At 35.8% G+C, this 18,997-nt stretch overlaps 2 protein-coding genes across 2 annotated transcripts in view; both read left to right on the top strand.

Moving 5' to 3' along the window:
• Nucleotides 1-2,009, top strand: part of LOC136038377 (protein obstructor-E-like) — a 44,939-nt gene extending 42,930 nt beyond the window's left edge. The window contains exon 6 of the mRNA XM_065721445.1: nucleotides 1,912-2,009. Coding sequence (XP_065577517.1) covers nucleotides 1,912-1,918 — 7 coding nt within the window. The 3' untranslated portion in view covers nucleotides 1,919-2,009. The remainder of the gene's footprint in view (nucleotides 1-1,911) is intronic.
• An 8,534-nt stretch (nucleotides 2,010-10,543) lies between these two features.
• Nucleotides 10,544-18,997, top strand: part of LOC136038589 (ATP-dependent DNA helicase Q4-like) — a 102,885-nt gene continuing 94,431 nt past the window's right edge. Inside the window, exon 1 of the mRNA XM_065721784.1 lies at nucleotides 10,544-10,661. Within this exon, the coding sequence (XP_065577856.1) occupies nucleotides 10,575-10,661 (87 nt within the window). The 5' untranslated portion in view covers nucleotides 10,544-10,574. The remainder of the gene's footprint in view (nucleotides 10,662-18,997) is intronic.

Below are 18,997 nucleotides of genomic sequence, written 5' to 3' on the forward strand. Positions count from 1 at the left end.
CATGCTAGGACAACGCAAATGATTTGACTGGGGTAAAACTTGCTAAGCAAATTATTGAAAATAATCAAGATTTTTTTGGAATTGGCTTTGATGAAGGTAGCAATATGGCCGATTCGTATAGAGTATGTAGGAGTATGAGCCTTTAAGAGAAATCTTTCCCTAATTTTTTAGCCCTATTTTAGATTTTTTTTTTCTAGATCAAGCAATCTATTAAGGGAATCTTTCCCTTGTTTTTAGCCTTATTTTAGATTTTTTTTTTTTTCTAGATCAAGCAATCTATTAAGGAAAATCTTTTCCTTATTTTTAGCCTTATTTTAGGTTTTTTTTTTTTTTCTAGATCAAGCAATATATTAAGGGAAATCTTTCCGTTATTTTTAGCCATATTTTAGATTTTTTTTTTAGATCAAGCAATCTATTAAGGGAAATTATTTTCTTATTTTTAGCTTTCCTTATTTTAGGAAGTATTTTAGCCTTGTTGCCCGGGTTTCCCAGCTTGAAGTTCAAATTACAAAGAAGATGAAATCTAATCGTTTGAATTTGGTTAAGAAAAAACTTAAACAAACATGCACACCTTAATAAACAGGGGAAAACCTTGAATCTCAAAAGGAACTCAAAACCCAGCAGCGTACACCAAATAGCCTACTAAATAATACATTCAATAATGCGTGAATAATACTAAATGCTTTGGAAAAAAATAAAATGTAAAGTATTTCACTAAGATTAGACAAATTTTACCAAATCGGTACAAGATTATTAATAAATGTCTATTCACAAAATACTTTTTTACACGTTATTCCTTTTTTAATTGGTACATGGTTGTCAAATGATCGCATTCACGCACCTGCAGATATACGGAGAAGGCCTTCTTACCTCTATAGGGAAAGTTATGGCTTTTGCAAGATATGATGATTCATTAAGGGTTTCCCAGATTGAATAATGCAGCTGTTTATTAAAAGCAGTTACTCAGAGGCTGAATTTTAAATTTACGAATTTATTTTTCTTCTTATAAAAGGACTCAAGAGATTTAAAATTTTCAGAAAAGGTTTGTTTTTGGCCTTCTTCATTGTTTTGACTCTTTCAGGCCTCACCTTCCTGAACCTGATGGCTTATTCCTAATTTCTTCCACGGCTAACGGTATAGCAAATTCGGAATTTCTGCCAAACTTTTTGCTGTATTTGCAAAAACCTTGTCATATTTCTTGGTTCACTTTGTTTACTTTCTGGTAAATAAAACCATAAAAGCGCAAAAAGTAGGCTTGTTAGTTAACTAAGTTTTGTTGAATCGAATGCAACTCTAACTTATTTACAAGCCAGAGAGTGTTTCAAGTTTCATAATTGCTGTCTCTTGTTGTTTTCTATACATAATATCACATATTTTTTCCATTCTCGAAAATACTAAATTTTTATTTATATATGACATCACTTATTCTCAGTAATCCTGCATTTTTCCAGGGTTAGAAGGATAAATGATCGGGCTTGCCGGATAAGTAATCTTGTAACGACCAAACGCACTAAAGAAAACTTTTAAGCCATAACAAACTAACAGTAGTAATCTCAACTTAGAATGATTATTTATGACATTCTTTCATTTAATATTAATTTTTAACTATAATAATTGATTCTTGATAATTTTTTACTTACTATAAATTTCTGATTTTTCCAACACTAAATCTGTCTTACGTTCTAATTAACAAAATGAGTAAATATCCTGCTTTAAACCTATAATCAAGCAAGTTGTGATATGTGCTAGATTACTGGTAGCTTTTATTTTAATGATTAGTAACTTTTAAATTTACATTCTCTACTTTCTCTACCCGAAGTCCCTACTTTCAATATCAAAGTAAGAAACATACTGTTGTAGTTCTCTCCTGTTTATTAGATATTAATAATTCATTTTTGTTACCTTTTTCAGCAAATGAAGACTGCTTCAAACAATGGAAAGGCTGCAATAAAGTTTATTTTTTTAAGTTTACTTTTTGTATAAAAAATTAAAATATCTAACATTGGGTGTCATTGACAATTGCTGTGATTTTTAGTTCTGAAGACTGAATAGGCTGAGTAAGACTAATCCTCCTATAACTATTGAACCGGGATTTGTTTCAAATCACTCCAACGATTTTGGGCCATGCCCTTCCCTAGGCATTTCTAAAATCCTGATACTCCCCTTTTGATATAAATTTTGTTATTCAAATTTTACATTTATTGTCACCTGAAGCCTAAACCGAGACATTGTATTATATTATTATACAAAACCTTGATTACTAAAGTAATGATGGGAATTGCGCTCTCTTATGATTAGAGTACACCTTATTTTAAACATATTAAACTTCATCAAGTATATGTCTCTATTTACAAAATGTCACTTCTGTCTTTTTTGGACCATTTCCCTATGATGTAGATTGATTTCGAGATATAAACTATCTCATAATTGACGTCCTGACAACCATAGTAATGAGAGAGAAAAATTACAATTTTCTAAGGTGTGAGTGATCAATATAAATATTTTTCGTTACATCATACACTTAAAGACACAACGAAAGTATTTATAATACACTAAAACAGTATCTGAAATAGCATATACTTTAAAATGTGACATTTTTTTAATTAGCTGTAATAGAAACCTCAAGACACCTGAAAAGTTTATCTCTCGCCTGTAAAAATTTTACATGGAAAAGAGCGAGGCCAGCCACTTCTCTGTCGTATTTTTACATTATTATAAAATGTTTTTTTTTTACTGAAATAAACAAAACAATTTTTTACAATCGAAAGTAAGGAGTAGCATTGAAATTTGAAACGAACAGAAACTACTCGGTTTATGTGGTGGAGCGACAGAGTTGAAAAGTTTCGAAAGAAGACGGCGATTGAAGCGTAACTTATTCGTAACAAAAGAAGCATATGATAACCCAACTCTACGTTCAATGTGAGCAATTAATAGTTGTCGCGTGTGCATTATTGACGAACCAATGGGAAGTCTGATGTAGGCGATATGATCTGCCGGTTTAATCCTACTATTTCCGAGAGGAATTTTTCCTGGCGACGCTTGCTTCCAGTTGAAGAATGCAACTTCAGGCTTTTCAGCATTGAACCAAAAGCCTATTCTTAGATACTCCGATTGTAGCGTTGAGAAAATATTACTAATGCGCTGGATAGTGCGGCTCAAATTCAGAATGTCGTCTGCATAACATACGAGAGATACATCAAGACCGGCAAAGATGAAATATGTGTAAAAAGCTGACTGTACATCAAGAACTCCATTATTGAAAAGTGAAGGAGAAGAAACAGCACATAGACGGGTACCTTCTTCGATATTGACAAAAATATTACGGGTTGGAGCGTAGACTTGAGATCTGACAGCCTTAGATAATGGCTGAAGCATTAGGCGAACTTTAAGACGATAATACATGTCTCGAAGGGCTCTGATATATAAAGGGCTCACTCCATGTTTTGCTGCCAGGTGTAGTATATCGACGTGAATGAGAAAATCGAACGCTTTACGAACATCGTACCCGGCTAACACGAAAGTTTCACCTGATACATCAGCATCGATCAATGCGTTCACGACAACCGATAAAGTATGGGAGCGACCAAGACGTAGCTGGAATCCACACAGGTAAGGTGGAACATAGAATTTTACGTTCAGATGGTCACTGAACAGAAATTCAAAAAGCCTACTGAAGGTAGTAGCCACCGTTACAGGGCGGAAAGACGATCCGTGGATGGTGAGTTTTCTTTTATTTGGAATTGAAGTGAGATCTCTGATCCAGAAAGAAGAAGGTGCGAATCCTTGGGTAACAATCAGCAGCATCAAAAGAGCAATATGGTTTACCGGCAGCTCGCTTCCATACAGAATGTAAGGAGCGCTCACTTTATCAATGCCAGAAGATTTCTTACTTTTTAGGAGTTGGATTGCTCGCAGTACAGAATCAACCGAAACAACAAAATTGTGGGTAGAACAACTAGACACAAATTTATCAAACTTATCTTCATATTCGGACTGTAGGGTGGCATCTGGCGGGGAGAATTCAGTAGAGAAGTAGAAATTCAATTCGGAATCAGGAATATCTTGAGCAGATAGGTGGCTCTCGGAGGATCACTTGATACATTTCTCCAGAAGGAAGGTTGTGACAGAAAAGCTTGCTGGGACGTCTTTTCAACCGTCTGGTTCGTGTGCATAAATAGTTCTTTTGCAAACTTTCTTTTGGTAGAAAGACAGGTGTCGGAAACTCAGCCAGAGTGAGGACGGCTACACTGGAGCTCCAAATGGTACCAAAATCTAGATTTTCTCCAAGCTTCAACCAGGTTCGGATTACAGGACCAATGCTTCATAACACCCCGACGCATACATTTAAGAGGTATAGCGGTTGTTTCTATTTATTGCAGGACATGGCAAATTTGTGCAAGATAGAAATCTAGCAACATCCGTGTTTCATTTGTAATAGCTTGCGAATTTCTCATGAGCAACTAGAACGGAACATGAATTTTGTATACGACTGAATTAGTAACTGTTGCGAAAAGATCGCCTTGGATTTTTTCCAATCCCTCTAAAATTGGGCCTGAGGCAGATGCAGTTGTGGCGGGGGGGGGGGGGTTTAGACTGAGCAGAAGGACGAAAAATAAATGCAGATATTGGAAAGTGGCCTGATAGTTGGAATTCAGTAACGACGTGAACAGGTGACAGTTGAAAATTTGCTGAAAAAACTTTGTGGTCAAGGTTCAACATGTGACTTGAATTGTGTGTGTAAGTGTAATCAAGGTCTTTCGGTAAGATCCAAAGCCAATCGTAAAAAAGACCAGACAAAATAAAAGTAGGCAATAGCGAGGGATCAGTTGAATTACAGTTTATATTTCCTATAATAACACAACTCTTATATAACTGGCGAATATTTGAAAGGCGAGACCCTACTTTCTTGCACGCAGAAGTAAATAGAAATTCTGATCAGTCATTACGGTAATATGTAGGGAGATAAACGTTTACAATAATATACTCTTCTGCTCGGACAGCAAGAAAAAAAAATCAAATGAATCAAAAGTGCACGACCGGCACGAGGTCTTAAAACGCATTGCAAATACCACCCGAGCGACTTCCACTGTAAGTGGATCGTTTAGCGGGTGCCGAGTAGCTAGCAAAATTATTGTCAATTTCCAGAAGGCCTTTACTATGACTCGTCAAGAAATTGTTCTGGCAAGCACAATACGTCACAGTCCGAAAGGAAATCTTTTATCGCAGGAAGTTTGACTAAAGGTCCTCCATTATTATTCCACGAAAGTACAGCTTGCGCATTAGTAGACAGATCCATATCATACCGTTTGCTTTACTAATTGACTGTTGTTATTGTGACACTTTGCACTGGAACAAGCATGGCCGGCAACTTTACATTCTAGTCAGAGCATTTTTTCCGAGCTAGGAGAGGTGTCATTGCATGATCCATAGCGAGAGCAGAGGGCCTGATTGGAGCACTGAGAGGCCAGATGCCCTGTTTTACGACGCGAAAAACAACGCCTGGGACATACAAATGCTTTTGTGGAAATTTTTTTGTAGCATACTTTCACAGACACCTTCAAGAACTGAATCAGGTTTTGTTTCGTAGTACATCTTGAATACTCGGGACTTTCCACACTGTAAGACTTTTGCGCAGTTTGGTATAAGAGATTTGACTTGATTCTCATCGTATTCAGACGGTACATCTTTCAAGACCGCAAACAGTGGGGATTTCACACTCACCAAGATACCTGAGGTACTGTTCTTAACATTTTCGGCAATTATGTTTGCTGCACCCTTTGACTTAACAAAAACTTTCCATTCCAAAGCCTATTTCTTAAGTTCAGTTGTTTCACTTGGTGCCTCAGAGCAAAGTTTATCGATAAAGTCCTTATGAGCACTATGTGAGGCCAGGTTTGCACGACAGTTTTTTAGTACAACAGCAAACGTAGGAGCTGGGTAAGGGTTAGCTGTAACGTTCGTATCGATTCTAACTGGCCAAACAGGGCCCAGATGCGTCGCATTCTCTAAAAAGCTGACAATTTCTTGAGAGACTTCGCTAACTTTCGAGACTAAAGTAGCCAAAACTGCCTCCTCGATTGTTTGTGTTTCAGAAGGCGAGAAAGTCACAAAAGTGGAAATAGGCAAATTATACTTTGTCGCCTGATTAAACTGTTTACATATGTAAAATACACTTTCTTCATTCTCTGCAGGTTTCAAACATCGACTCTGAATATTCAACTCCTTATACAAAAACTCTTTAGCACTGATAATAGCACCACGATAAAAAAAAAAAAACTCAGAGCTTTTCCGATAATCAGATCAATTTTTGCACCATTAAGCAAGGATCTGGTGACAATGTTGAGCAACAGATCTAAAATAACTGTCCAAGAAAAAACCTGGAGAAATCTTGGGAAGGTAAACAGGAAGGGTGTGCGAAAGCACAGGATGGCTGGCCCCCAACTCCCCATTGCACTTCCTGGCTGAAGGGCCAAGAAACGGAGATCAGCACCGCCGGTAAGGACTGTAAAGTCTAATGCCGTATCCTTTACCTTTACCTTTTTTTTAATCTAATATGATAGCCAGGGACAGTCCAGTATTCCAATCTAAACTAGTATTCCAATCAAAACTAACTACATTCACTGGAAGCACAAACTCCTAAGTCAGAGCCAGGGACAGTGCAGTATTTCTTTATCGTTCAAATTTCAGTCAACAGAGATTGCATGTTAGAAATAGATGTGAGCACTGTCCATTATTCTTGCAAAAAACTCAACACAAGTAAGCTAGACACAATAATTATTCATATAAATGGCGCACTATATCTAATAGATCACCCCTTCCTTAGGGAGTGGGTCTTGCAACTTGCAGGTTTCTCACATTTACTACTGAATTTATAGTTCAATATAAATATAAATTACCTTTGATAATATCTTTTATTCTTGCAAAAACATCAACACAAGTAAGCTAGGCACAACAAATATTCATATAAATGACATTGACTTTTCCTTTCAATAGAATATAATGCTAAGAATAAAGCTCAGATTCCGAAAAATTTGCGGTCAGAGTAAACCATAAAACCAGACTAACACTATTTTTTCAATGAAACAAAAGAATAAACAAGAGCTAAGAGCTCATATGGCACTTGTGACGAGGTCGGAAGAGCCGAGAGCTCATATGGTACGAGGTTGGAAGAGCCAAGAGCTCATTTGGTACTTGTGAGAAGGTCAAAACCTAAAGAATCCTAAAGAACCTAATGAAATACCTCATTTTTATAATCTTTCAGAATTAACCCTCGCCCCCACTCCCCCAAAGAGAGCGGATCCGCCCTTCCAACTCCCCCGAATGTCACAGGATCTGGTCGGAATTTGAAATTAGAACTTTATAGCACAAGATCCTTCTAAATATCAAATTTCATTAAGATCTGGTCACCCTTTCGTAAGTTACAAATACCTCAATTTTCAAAATTACCTCCCCCCTCCCAATTCCACCAAAGAGAGCAGATCCGGTCCAGTTATGTCAGTCACGTATCTTAGACAGGTTTCTATTCTTTCCATCCAGTTTCATCTGATCTCACCGCTTTAAGTATTTTCTAAGATTTCCGGTCCCCCCAACTGCCCCCCCCAATTACGTTTGATCCGGTTGAGATTTAAAATAAGATATCGGAGTTACGAGGTCCTTCTAAATATGAAGTTTCATGAAGATCCGATCACTCCTTCGTAAATTAAATATACGTTATTTTTCTTATTTTTCAGAATTACCCCCCCCCCCCGCAATTGAGCGGATCCGTTTCAATTATGTAAATTACGTATGCAAGACTTTTGCTGATTTTTCCAACCAAGTTTCATCCAAATCCCTCCAATCTAAGCGTTTCCCATCATTTTGGGTCTCCCCACCCCAAACTTCCCCCAATGTCACCAGATCCGGTCAGGATTTAAAATAAGAGCTTTGAGCCACGATATCCTTCTAAAAATCAAATTTCATGGAGATCCAATCACCCGTTCGTAAGTTAAAAATACCTCATTTTTTCTAATTTTTCAGAATTAACCCCCCCCCCCCCCCCAACTACCCAAAAGAGAGCGGATCCGTTCCGTTTATGTCAATCATCTATCTAGGACTCGTGTTTATTTTTCCCACCATGTTTCATCCCGATCCCTCCACTCTAAGTGTTTTCCAAGTTTTAGGTTTCCCCCTCCCAACTCCCCGCCCACATCACCAGATCCGGTCGGGATTTAAAATAAGAGCTCTAAGACACGATATCCTTCTAAACATCAAATTTCATTGAGATCCGATCACCTGTTCGTAAGTTGAAAATACCTCATTTTTCTAATTTTTAAGACTTACTCCCCCCCCCCCCAACTACCCCAAAGAGAGAAAATAAGTTCCGATCATGTCAATCATGTATCTAGGACTTGCGCTTATTTTTCCCATCAAGTTTCATCCCGATCCCTCTACTCTAAGTGTTTTCCAAGATTTTAGGTTTCCCCCCTCCAACTCCCCCCAATGTCATCAGACCCAGTCGGGATTTAAAATAAGAGCTCTGAGACACAATATCATTCCAAACATCAAATTTCATTAAGATCCAATCACCCGCTCATAAGTTAAAAAATACTTCATTTTTTCTATTTTTCCGAATTAATCGGCCCCTACTCCCCCCCCCAGATGGTCAAATCGGGAAAACGACTATTTCTAATTTAATCTGGTCCGGTCCCTGATACGCTTGCCAAATTTCATCGTCCTAGCTTACCTGGAAGTGCCTAAAGTAGCAAAACCGGGACTTTAGTTTTTCCCCCTCCAACTCCCCCCAATGTCATCAGATCCGGCCGGGATTTAAAATAAGAGCTCTAAGACACAATATCATTCCAAACATCAAATTTCATTAAGATCCAAATACCCGCTGATAAGTTAAAAATACTTCATTTTTTCTATTTTTTGCGAATTAACCAGGCCCCCACTCCCCCCCAGATGGTCAAATCGGAAAAACGACCATTTCTAATTTAATCTGGTCCGGTCCCTGATACGCTTGCCAAATTTCATCGTCCTAGCTTACCTGGAAGTGCCTAAAGTAGCAAAACCGGGACCGACAGACAGACCGACAGAATTGGCGACTGCTATATGTCACTTGGTTAATACCAAGTGCCATAATAAAAAGTCAATTCAGAATCTGGTAGTAATGTTTTTGGGTGAACTTGCCTTTAAAACCCTTTTTAAAAATAGCTAAATGCAAAGAATAACGCTGAAACACAAAAACATACAGTCAAAGCTTGCAAAAACAGAAGACTGTGTCTTTAACAATCCTAGTGTTAAAAACTGAAAAATGCCGCTGTGCAGCTCAACATACTCAACTAATCAATCCCGATAATTGATTCTTCCAAAACTTCTTTACCACGTATTGTAAATTATCATTAGTAATTATGCAGCCTTAAGTATAATTTGGAATCACCTATTAGTAATTTTTAATTTTGACGCATAATTTCAAACAATTGTTATTGCATATTAGCTCCGCATTTAGTTATATTTTTTTTCCCAGAAAATGGCTGAGAATTCAGTGTCACAACATGGCCTGATTAATCGTATGGAGACTGCAACATATATTTTATTGGCTTTAAAACGGTATAACGATATCACTAAAAACTATTTTGGAAACTACTTTTTCAAAGTAGGCGAAATCCTAATTTCTGCACAGTATTGCTATATGCAATGTTTTTACAGTTGGTTGAAAATTAGTCAAATAAACAGTGAGGAAAGAAGATAAAAATGGATATTTTTGCAAATATATCAGTAGTATTATTTTATAGAAATGTAAAAGAGAAGAGAGGGATATTTTTTTTCAAAATCTATGGGGGAGGGGTAATTTTGTTGTTTAAATTGTTTTAATTGAAATATAATAAAGATTTATTAAGTAAAATTTCCCGCATAAATATTTCTCAGAATTCAAGCAAGATGGAACGTTTGAGGCAAACATTTTCTAAAGAGGGGGCTAAAATAATTTTTTGGGATGCTAATCATTGATTAGGGGATTGATTTGTAATTTTATCAATAATGCAATTTTAAAGTTTTTCAAGTACTAAACTCAGGTAGTTTTCTAAGAAACAGGTGATAATATTTGTTCTAAGCTTACCTCTGACCTTAACTACCTCAACCATATTGAAATTTCGCTTCTTATAACATTACTATGTATTTTACTTCTAAAAGTGAACATTCGTGCTTTGGAAATAAGAAAAACTCAGAATCAAAATTACGTAACAAACTAAACAAAGGGATCTGGTAAGGAAGTGGAAACTAAAACAAATCAGCATGTATGCTGAAATGGTATAAGTGATTGAAATTTCAGATTCTTCAGTATTTTAAGCTCTTTTAGATATTTAGGAAAGGAGTGGTTGAAAATTAACTCTAGTGTCTGAAAAACATTGTGCTGTGTCTTCAGCCTTAATACGCCCGTTGCGTAACCTGCCATCAGTACCTTTCTGTTCGCTAAGCGGAGAGTCAAAATCAGCAGTCGGCGGATTCCTTCCCAATTTTCTCTTATACTTTGATAATTGGCAATTATAAAGGAAAAATTTTAAATTTTGAATAACGAGGCCTGCTAAGCTAAACATATGGATGAATCCTTGCAGAGTTCAAAGGAGATTCTTAAGCAATGGGAAAATAAATTTGTGTTGGAAAATAAAAGGAAACCCTCCAAAGTAATAATACCTGTTTCCAAAACAAGCCTTATGCTTGCCATATTATTATTGAATAGCCCATTAGCCTATAAACTGAGCTGGTAAATTTTTCATTTTTTTAATGAATCTGCACGAAAAGAAATGCATAGGTACAGGTGCACATCTAGGTTAGTGTATGACCACTTCTGAAAGAGACATGCTAATAAAATAAAAGTAGCAACCATTAAATTCCTTATTTATGTGCATTTAAATTATCTTGGTTAGGCTGTTTTTTTTCTGACAGTGCACCTCAAATTTTACCCCTCCTGTTAATGGTTCCAGATTTAACCCTAGGGTAGCCTATGTACCAAACCAAAAGAAAACAAAAAACAATGGTGCAGGCTACTAGTGAATTAGATGGCCTGCTCAGAAGGAAACACAAAGTAAAGTCAACAAGCAGACTTTCAAAATTATAAAAACATTAATCAGGCCTAATCAATATAATTCCCAAAGGTATTTCACTAGGGGTATACTTAACCCCCAGCCATGCTAATGGTCAAATACATAGGTTAATCTAAATTGCACAGCCCTAGGCTATTCTCCATGAATTTTGCTCTTACTTGAATGTTATTGATGTTGCCCAGGTAAAATTCTATTTTAGCAACTTCTTGCTATCTTTGAAAGAGGCTAAGTTTGGAAATGAAACTTTCAGTAATTATTTCAGGCAGAAGTGCCATTTGGGCCAAATCTTGGGTGGGCATGAACTCCATCTTGCCCCCCACCAACTCACTTCATGTTGTGTAAGACAAAATATGGGTTTTGGCAGTACATTGATTGAATATTCTTAGTAAAAATGCATTTTCAGCACCTGTTTGTTGCTTGGAAATGTACTGTAACCAAATGTGGAACTCAGCCACACTGACCTCTAAGATTAATTATAACATCAAAGATCACAATCAATGAGGTTAAGTGATTAAACTGAAAGTGAAAAATTCAACCAGACTACAGGTGGGCCTTCCTCAGCAAATGTTCTTATTTAAGTAAACAATACATCAGTGAAAGTAATTTTGATTAGCATGCTGAGGATTGTAACCAAAATCTCAGTTTTCCTTCATCAAATATATTTACAAAAAGGAAAAACATAAAAAGAGAAAAAAATATTACCACACATGTAAAAATATGTTTTCAGCACCCATGTGTTGCTTGGAAATGTACTGTAACCAAACATGGAACTCAGCCACACTGACCTCTAAGATTAATTATAACATCAAAGATCACAATCAACAAGGTTAAATGATTCAACTGAAAGTGGAAAATTCAACCAGGCTACAGACTGGCCTTCCTCAGCGAGAAACTTTCTCATTTAAGTAAACAATATGTTGATGAAAGTAATTTTTGTTAACATGCTGAGGGTTGTAACCAAAGTCTCAGTTTTCTTTCAGCAGAAATCTTTCAGATCAAATATATTTACAAAAAGGAAAAATATAAAAAGAGAAAAAAATATTACAACACTCAAGGTAACAAGGGGAACCACCAAGGTTTCATCTTTGCAAAATCATCAACAAGCTGGTCATTGTCCAATTTTTTACTAAATCCTTCTTTTTAAACATCAAAAGGAGGTGACTGAGCTGATTGTCTCCTGTTGTAGACTGTAGGTAGTTTTTCACTGTTTCTAGGCTAGAAAACAAATGCTCATTGCTTGCTGTTGTCACAGGAAGTGTGGAAGCAATACAAAGTAACTTAATTACTTCTGAGTAAGCCACTGGTAATGCTTGAAGATGGTCAACAATGTCTAGGAATTTTTCTGGTTTTTCCTCCTCATCAAGCAAGAAATGCTTGGCAATACCAGCTTGAGATTCAAGAAGAATGTCATTGATATCCAGCTTGCTGTAAAGAGCAGAGAAATGCTTGAGCAACTCTGTGTCCATAAACTTGGTCAAGCTTGGATCCAAGGCTTTGAGTGTGCTTAGCACTGGCAATTTATCTGTGAGCCTTGTGTCAAATTTGGCTAGTAGACAGTCAAAAGTCTCAGAGTACTCTCACTTCATTTCATCCTCCAAAGTAGTAGTCCAATTTCCAGATTGGATGAAGTTTTTTTCCTAGCATCATAGTTGTCACAAATTGTTTCAAATGCTTGGTGATCTTTTGAGTTCTAATGCTATTGGCTATTAATACCTTTATATTTACCTAAGTAAAAAGTTAATAGGCTTAATGATGTAAAGTCTTCTACTTCTCTCTGTGCTCTCATCTTTAGAGTCTTATGGTAGCATTTGCCTACAATCTGAGGTTTGACCAGTAGAGGATGTCAAGTGTCTCTAACTTTCATAAGGTTTATGTGTCAAGAATAAAAATGTTTATTTACACATACAATATAGTAAATGCACATAAGATGAGGACAGAAACAGAATAAGAACTGACTCAAGTAATCTAAACCAGTGGCTTATATTCACTAAAACAAAGAAATTAATGTCGAAACTTTTCACAGGAACTGACCTATTTTAATCTGTCAACTTAGATGAATTACAGCAAATATTCATGATTTATAATATTAATATGATCATCTAGGAAATGGGCATTTGAAAGAACTTGAGAATTTTGTATCTAACCTACTTTCAAAGTGTACAATGATTAATAGCATAATTACCCCCAAGGGTTGTCATGTAATTATGCTTTTTGGTTAATAGGCATGCAGTAATTTCAAATCAATTGGACAGAATGGATTATGTTTGAGATAAGGGATTATTATGCCTGGCAAAGGGCCCTTTGTGGTGGAAGCTTGGGCCCCCTGGAAAATCTGGGGTAGGTATTTGCCCACCCCTGATCCCCCTCAAATGGCGCCTCTGATTTCAGGGTCAAAAACGTAATCTGGGAAGGTATTTACAAGCTTCCATGTGATCTTGCTTCTGATTTCTAAGTCTTAGAAATTTGTTTGCTTGACAAATGCTTGGCCCATTGAAATTTTGACAGAAAAACATTTCACTTGAATTTTCAGTTATCAGTTTCTTTGTCACTGGTTTTAATTCTGAAAATGTAGTTTCTACTATTTAGGTAAAGTTTTAAGCCATATCCATAACCAAATATGAGTTTTTCTCCCATTCCTGAAAATTTCATTTTCCTAACTTAACTCCTTTCCTAGATAGCAAAAAGTTGCTAACTTGATATTTAGTGTTGCCAGTTTGCTGTTAAATGTATTTGAAAAAAAAGAGGTACACATTAAAAATTTACAAAGAGCATCAGGAGTGTAATTTACTATTGGGCAGTAGAGACAACTTCCCCTCTCAGACCACAGTTTGTCTCTCCCCTCACAATGCAGTCCTTTTGCTAGAACTTGTCAAAGCCAAGATAAGCCTGCATAATTTAAGCATCCACAGATATGGCTGAGTTTTCTTTAGTAGCCTATATCTTTACCTTTATGGTAATATGGGTTGTTTCCAGTTTTCACTGTCATTTTCACTTGATTTGGGAAAATTAGCTCTAGCCTTGCCACCCTCCCTCTCTTCCTAGGATTTTGATGAAATTACACCACTGAAGAACATACAATTTGGGCTATACATTTAGCTGCTAGGAGGTAAGAGTAAAGTAAAGTGCTTTTAAGAATGATATAAGTAACTATTTTAGAACTTTTTGGAGTTTTGTGGTATTTCTTTATGATAGGGCCAGTGACTACACTAGTACCAACAATGAAATACTTCTGTTAATCAGATTATGCCCCTCATTTTTCCTTCCTTTGCTCTTCACATTTTAAAATCATGTTTAATATGCAATAGCCTTAAATTCTTTTGCAATTAGATAAGCCAAGGGCTCTTGACAGGCCAAGAAACTGATTGCAGGAATACAAAACAATGGAGAAATACCCTATATTATTTAGCCAAGGACTATATCTAGGACCTTTAGGAAGGTAGAGGTGGGGTATATGTATGTTAGGCCTGTCAGAAAAGTAACTATGATGTTTAGAAAGAGGATTGGCATTGTTGTACAGTTAAAACCCCCTTGATGGGAACATGTTAGCCCAATAAAATCAATGAATTTGGAGATAACTTGCTCCAGTTTGTAGCAGTAGCTAGCAACCTATTAAGGGACAATGCTCCATAGTAAAAAATAAATAACCTGTAATCAGATCAAAAAAAGAAGTACGCTATTAGAACCGCCTTGTCTAAAAACGCAGTATAGAAATTTTACCATTTCTTGGCTTGAACAACAAGGAAATTATATTGGAATTATATTGGTGAATCAAGAAAAGTGGCTGCAAACATGATATTCTGCATATACAGCATCTTTTTTTGTTCTTTCCTTTTTTTCCCTCCTTAGGTAGCAGTGCACTGGGAAATCATTGAGAGATGTAGTATAATGGCTCATTTTAAAGAAAATTGCTATATCTAGTGCCCTTTGTAATTAAAAATAAAATAGTTTTAATTTTGACAAAAAACTGCATTTTTGTGTACAAACTTGATGAATGACAATATGATCATATAGGTGATAACCATATATGATGCATATGCAATATTTATACATGCTTATCTTTTGACAAGAAGATAACATAAGAAATACATAATTACAAGAATCATTTTTTTTTTCAAAAAACTTCCTTTTCTTTAACACTGTTACAGCAAGTGTTATTTTCAACATTATAAAGAACATGTAGATATATAGTAAGTAAAATCCAGTAATTCCTTTAGGGGATTTAACAAAAATTTGATTTGTGAATTGAAATTAAAGTATTATTATAATAAAGAACTAACTCTTGCCTAAACTAACTTGCATAGGCATTTTAACTATAATACAGGCTTGTACAGTTATATTTGAAGTCAATGTATTAAAAATTCCCTTTGGCAAATTGAACCCAGTCACCCATGATTTGTGAATTCAAATTAGAGTATTATTATAATAAAGAACAAACTCTTGCCTAACTAACCTGTATAAGCATTTTAACTGTAGTATAGGCTTGTACTGTTACATTTAAATTCAACTTATTAAAGATTCCCTCAAATAGAAATTGAACTCCAAGCATTCATGTGAAAAGCAGGCATGCTTAACATTGTACCATTGGAGACACATGAAACATAGCTTATTTATAAGACATAATAATACTACAGTAAATCCAGGTTGCTGTGATAGCTAGAAACCTAGTAAATGACAATCAAATCCCTTACTAATCTGGGTTTCAGCAGTAGCTAGTAGCCTAGTAAGAGATGACCATGTCCAATGCTAAAAAACATAATAGCCCATAGCTCCTGAAAATAGGGTCAGATCAAAACAATAAGTATACTATTAAAAAAACCTTGTTCAAAACCCCTCTTTAGGAATTTTACTGTGCCTTTTATTGAACAACAAGGAAAACATATTGGCTTGTAAATCAAGAAAAGTGGTTGCAACCATGGTATTCTACATATACAGCATTTTTTTTTTACTTACATAGGGACAAGATGAACATCCTACATGATGCCTTTTTTATGGGCAAAGTTTGAGAATTAGGCTTCTTTGGAAGAAGACCTGCTAAAACAAAAAGAGAGATTTTTACACTGCTAAGTTTATGCTTATTTTTATGGTTTGGTTTGTATTTTGACAATTCATCCCTAGCATTCCTGCAATGGTCTTATGTAGCCTTAGGATACATAGAGAAAAGATTAAAACTGATGATGATGATAATTGATGAAAATGTGCCTAAAAATGCCTCTTTTTATTCTAGTATGTCTCTTTCTGGAGTGGTCTAATTGTGAACTTTTTCCTTTATATGATTGTTTTAAATATGACAATCATTTCAATTGCAAATCCAATTAAAAGCCCCTAAAGACACCTTATAGTGATTCTCAATTAGTGTCACTACTTGCCACAAGTGATGACAATTAAAGCATCACCATGACAGTACCCTGGTTTATGCACCACACACACCTTCCCCCTCCTGAAGGTCTAATATATACTCCAGAACAATGTATTTCTTTGTTTTTTATTTCTTGTGATGCTTAGTGTTTTCTTTGTGTAAATAGGTTTCCTGAATTCAGGGTCCATCTAATGTCTTTAAATTAGATTTGTTGCTAAAAAAAATTATATTGAGAACGAGCATAAAAAAGACACCAAGTAGTGTGATAGTTCCTAAATAAGTAGTATGATTTAAAGTCTTTGTTTATATTCTTATAAATATCACAGTTATTTTTCTAACAATGTACACTACATCCACTTTCCCTTATGCTTCCAGATGTTCATAAAAAAACTCAATGAAGATGCTAAAATATGATATATACTTACAAAAATACGAATATACTTACTTTACAATATGCAGCATATTACTGTTAATTAGGTTATCCCGTTTCCTTTCATAGTTATCCACATTCCTAAATTATTTCAACTAGCATTCTTCTCTGCAGTTTAATAGTAATCACACTGGAAAAACTGGATTTCATCAAGTCGAAAATGTATCTACATGTTACACTTCGCATTACAATATGAAAAACCACCAGTAATGAACTAGATATTTGCCAATGAAGACACTAGTTGGTATATCATTTTGCACTCTACCATCACTATCATCTTAATTTCATTTTTAACCCTTAAAGGGTTTGAAACCGTATGATAACACATGGGTATCTTTTTTGTTTGGTAGTAAAACTTAAAAAAAAATCTACCATTGGTAACAGTGTGGGAGAGATGCTGCTTTGAAGGTAGTGCTATAATAACAAAAGAGTAATTTTGTTTCATACCCAATATATTCTCTTTTCAAACAAAATATTTGCTACTCTGAATGTGTCCCCTCCTTCCTGTCTGTAATGGTCTCAGAAATAGTTCAAAACTGTCTCAAATCAGTCTCAGAAACAAGTCTGGTGCTACTCTTTTGTCTTTATTTTGTTAACATGTAAATGAATTATTCGCCTTTCAAAAGAATCATATGACTACCAAAGAATTGTGAATAGCTGGACAAAATTTTTATTTAAAAACGTGGATAATAATGAAGGAAACATAAATGTTGGATTAATAAAATCATCCAGCAAGTAAATAATACATTTCAGTAATTTCAATTTCATGTCATTTCATTGTAATTTCATTCAATCTAATTTTCATATTATTTCATTTTTCTATTGTGCTCTAAATGGTATTTTGAGCTCTAGCTCAAAATAGAATTTTCTAATGTTGCAGTAATGAAATTAGGAAAAAGCATTACAAGAAACATCATGCAACATATCAATATCTAGCAAGAGCAAATCATAGGCAGCACAGTAGAGTTGCTTAAGTAAAGAGTAATGTAAGCACAACATTTTATTTATTTATTTTTTATTAGACCAGGACACTTCATAACGAAGGAGTTGTCGTAGAAACTTCGGAAAGGGCTCATTCAATCGGCAATTGAAAGGGCTAGTGCCCTTTTTAATAGTCAAAAGTCATTGGAAGGCAACTAACTCCCCTTCACACCCACCTTTTCCCCAAACACATCAGAGGCGCCATTTGGGCCAAATCTTGGGGTGGGCATGAACTCCATCTTTGCCCCCCCCCCGACTCACTTCGTGTCGCGTAAGAAAAAATGTTTTTCTTGGGCTTTGACAGCACATCGATCGAATATTCGAAGTAAAAACGTGTTTTCAGCACCCATGTGTTGCTTGGAAATGTACTGTAACCAAATGTGGAACTCAGCCACACTGACCTCTAAGATTAATTATAACATCGAACTTCACAATCAACGAGGTTAAATGATTAAACTGAAAGTGGAAAATTCAACCAGACTACAGGCTGGCCTTCCTCAGCAAGAAACTTTCTCATTTAAGTAAACAACATGTTGGTGAAAGTAATTTTCGTTAACATGCTGAGGGTTGTAACCAAAATCTCGGTTTTCTTTCAGCAGAAATCTTTCAGATCAAATATATTTACAAAAAAGAAAAATATAAAAAGAGAAAAAAATATTACAACACTCAAGGTAACAAGGGGAACTGCCGAGGTTTCATCTTTGCAAAATCGTCAACAAGCTGGTCGTAGTCCAATCTTGTTCTAAATCCTTCTCTGCAAACATCAAAAGGAGGTGACTGAGACGATCGTCTCCTGTTGTAGACCGTAGGTAGTTTTTCACTATTTCTAGGCTAGAAAACAAACGCTCATTGCTTGCTGTTGTCACAGGAAGTGTGGCAGCAATACGAAGTACTTTAATTACTTCTGAGTAAGCCACTGGTAATGCCTGAAGATGGTCGACGATGTCTAGGAAGTTTTCTGGTTTTTCTCCTCATCCAACAAGAAACGCTTGGCAATACGAGCTTGAGATTCGAGAAGAATGTCGTCGATATCCAGCTCGCCGTAAAGAGCAGAGAAATGCTTGAGCAACTCTGTGTCCATAAACTTGGTCGAGCTTGGACCCAAGGCTTCGAGTGTGCTCAGCACTGGCAAGTTATCTGTGAACCTTC

Source organism: Artemia franciscana, chromosome 18 (genome assembly GCF_032884065.1).
Source record: "Artemia franciscana chromosome 18, ASM3288406v1, whole genome shotgun sequence".
Classification (NCBI taxonomy): Eukaryota; Metazoa; Arthropoda; class Branchiopoda; order Anostraca; family Artemiidae; genus Artemia; species Artemia franciscana.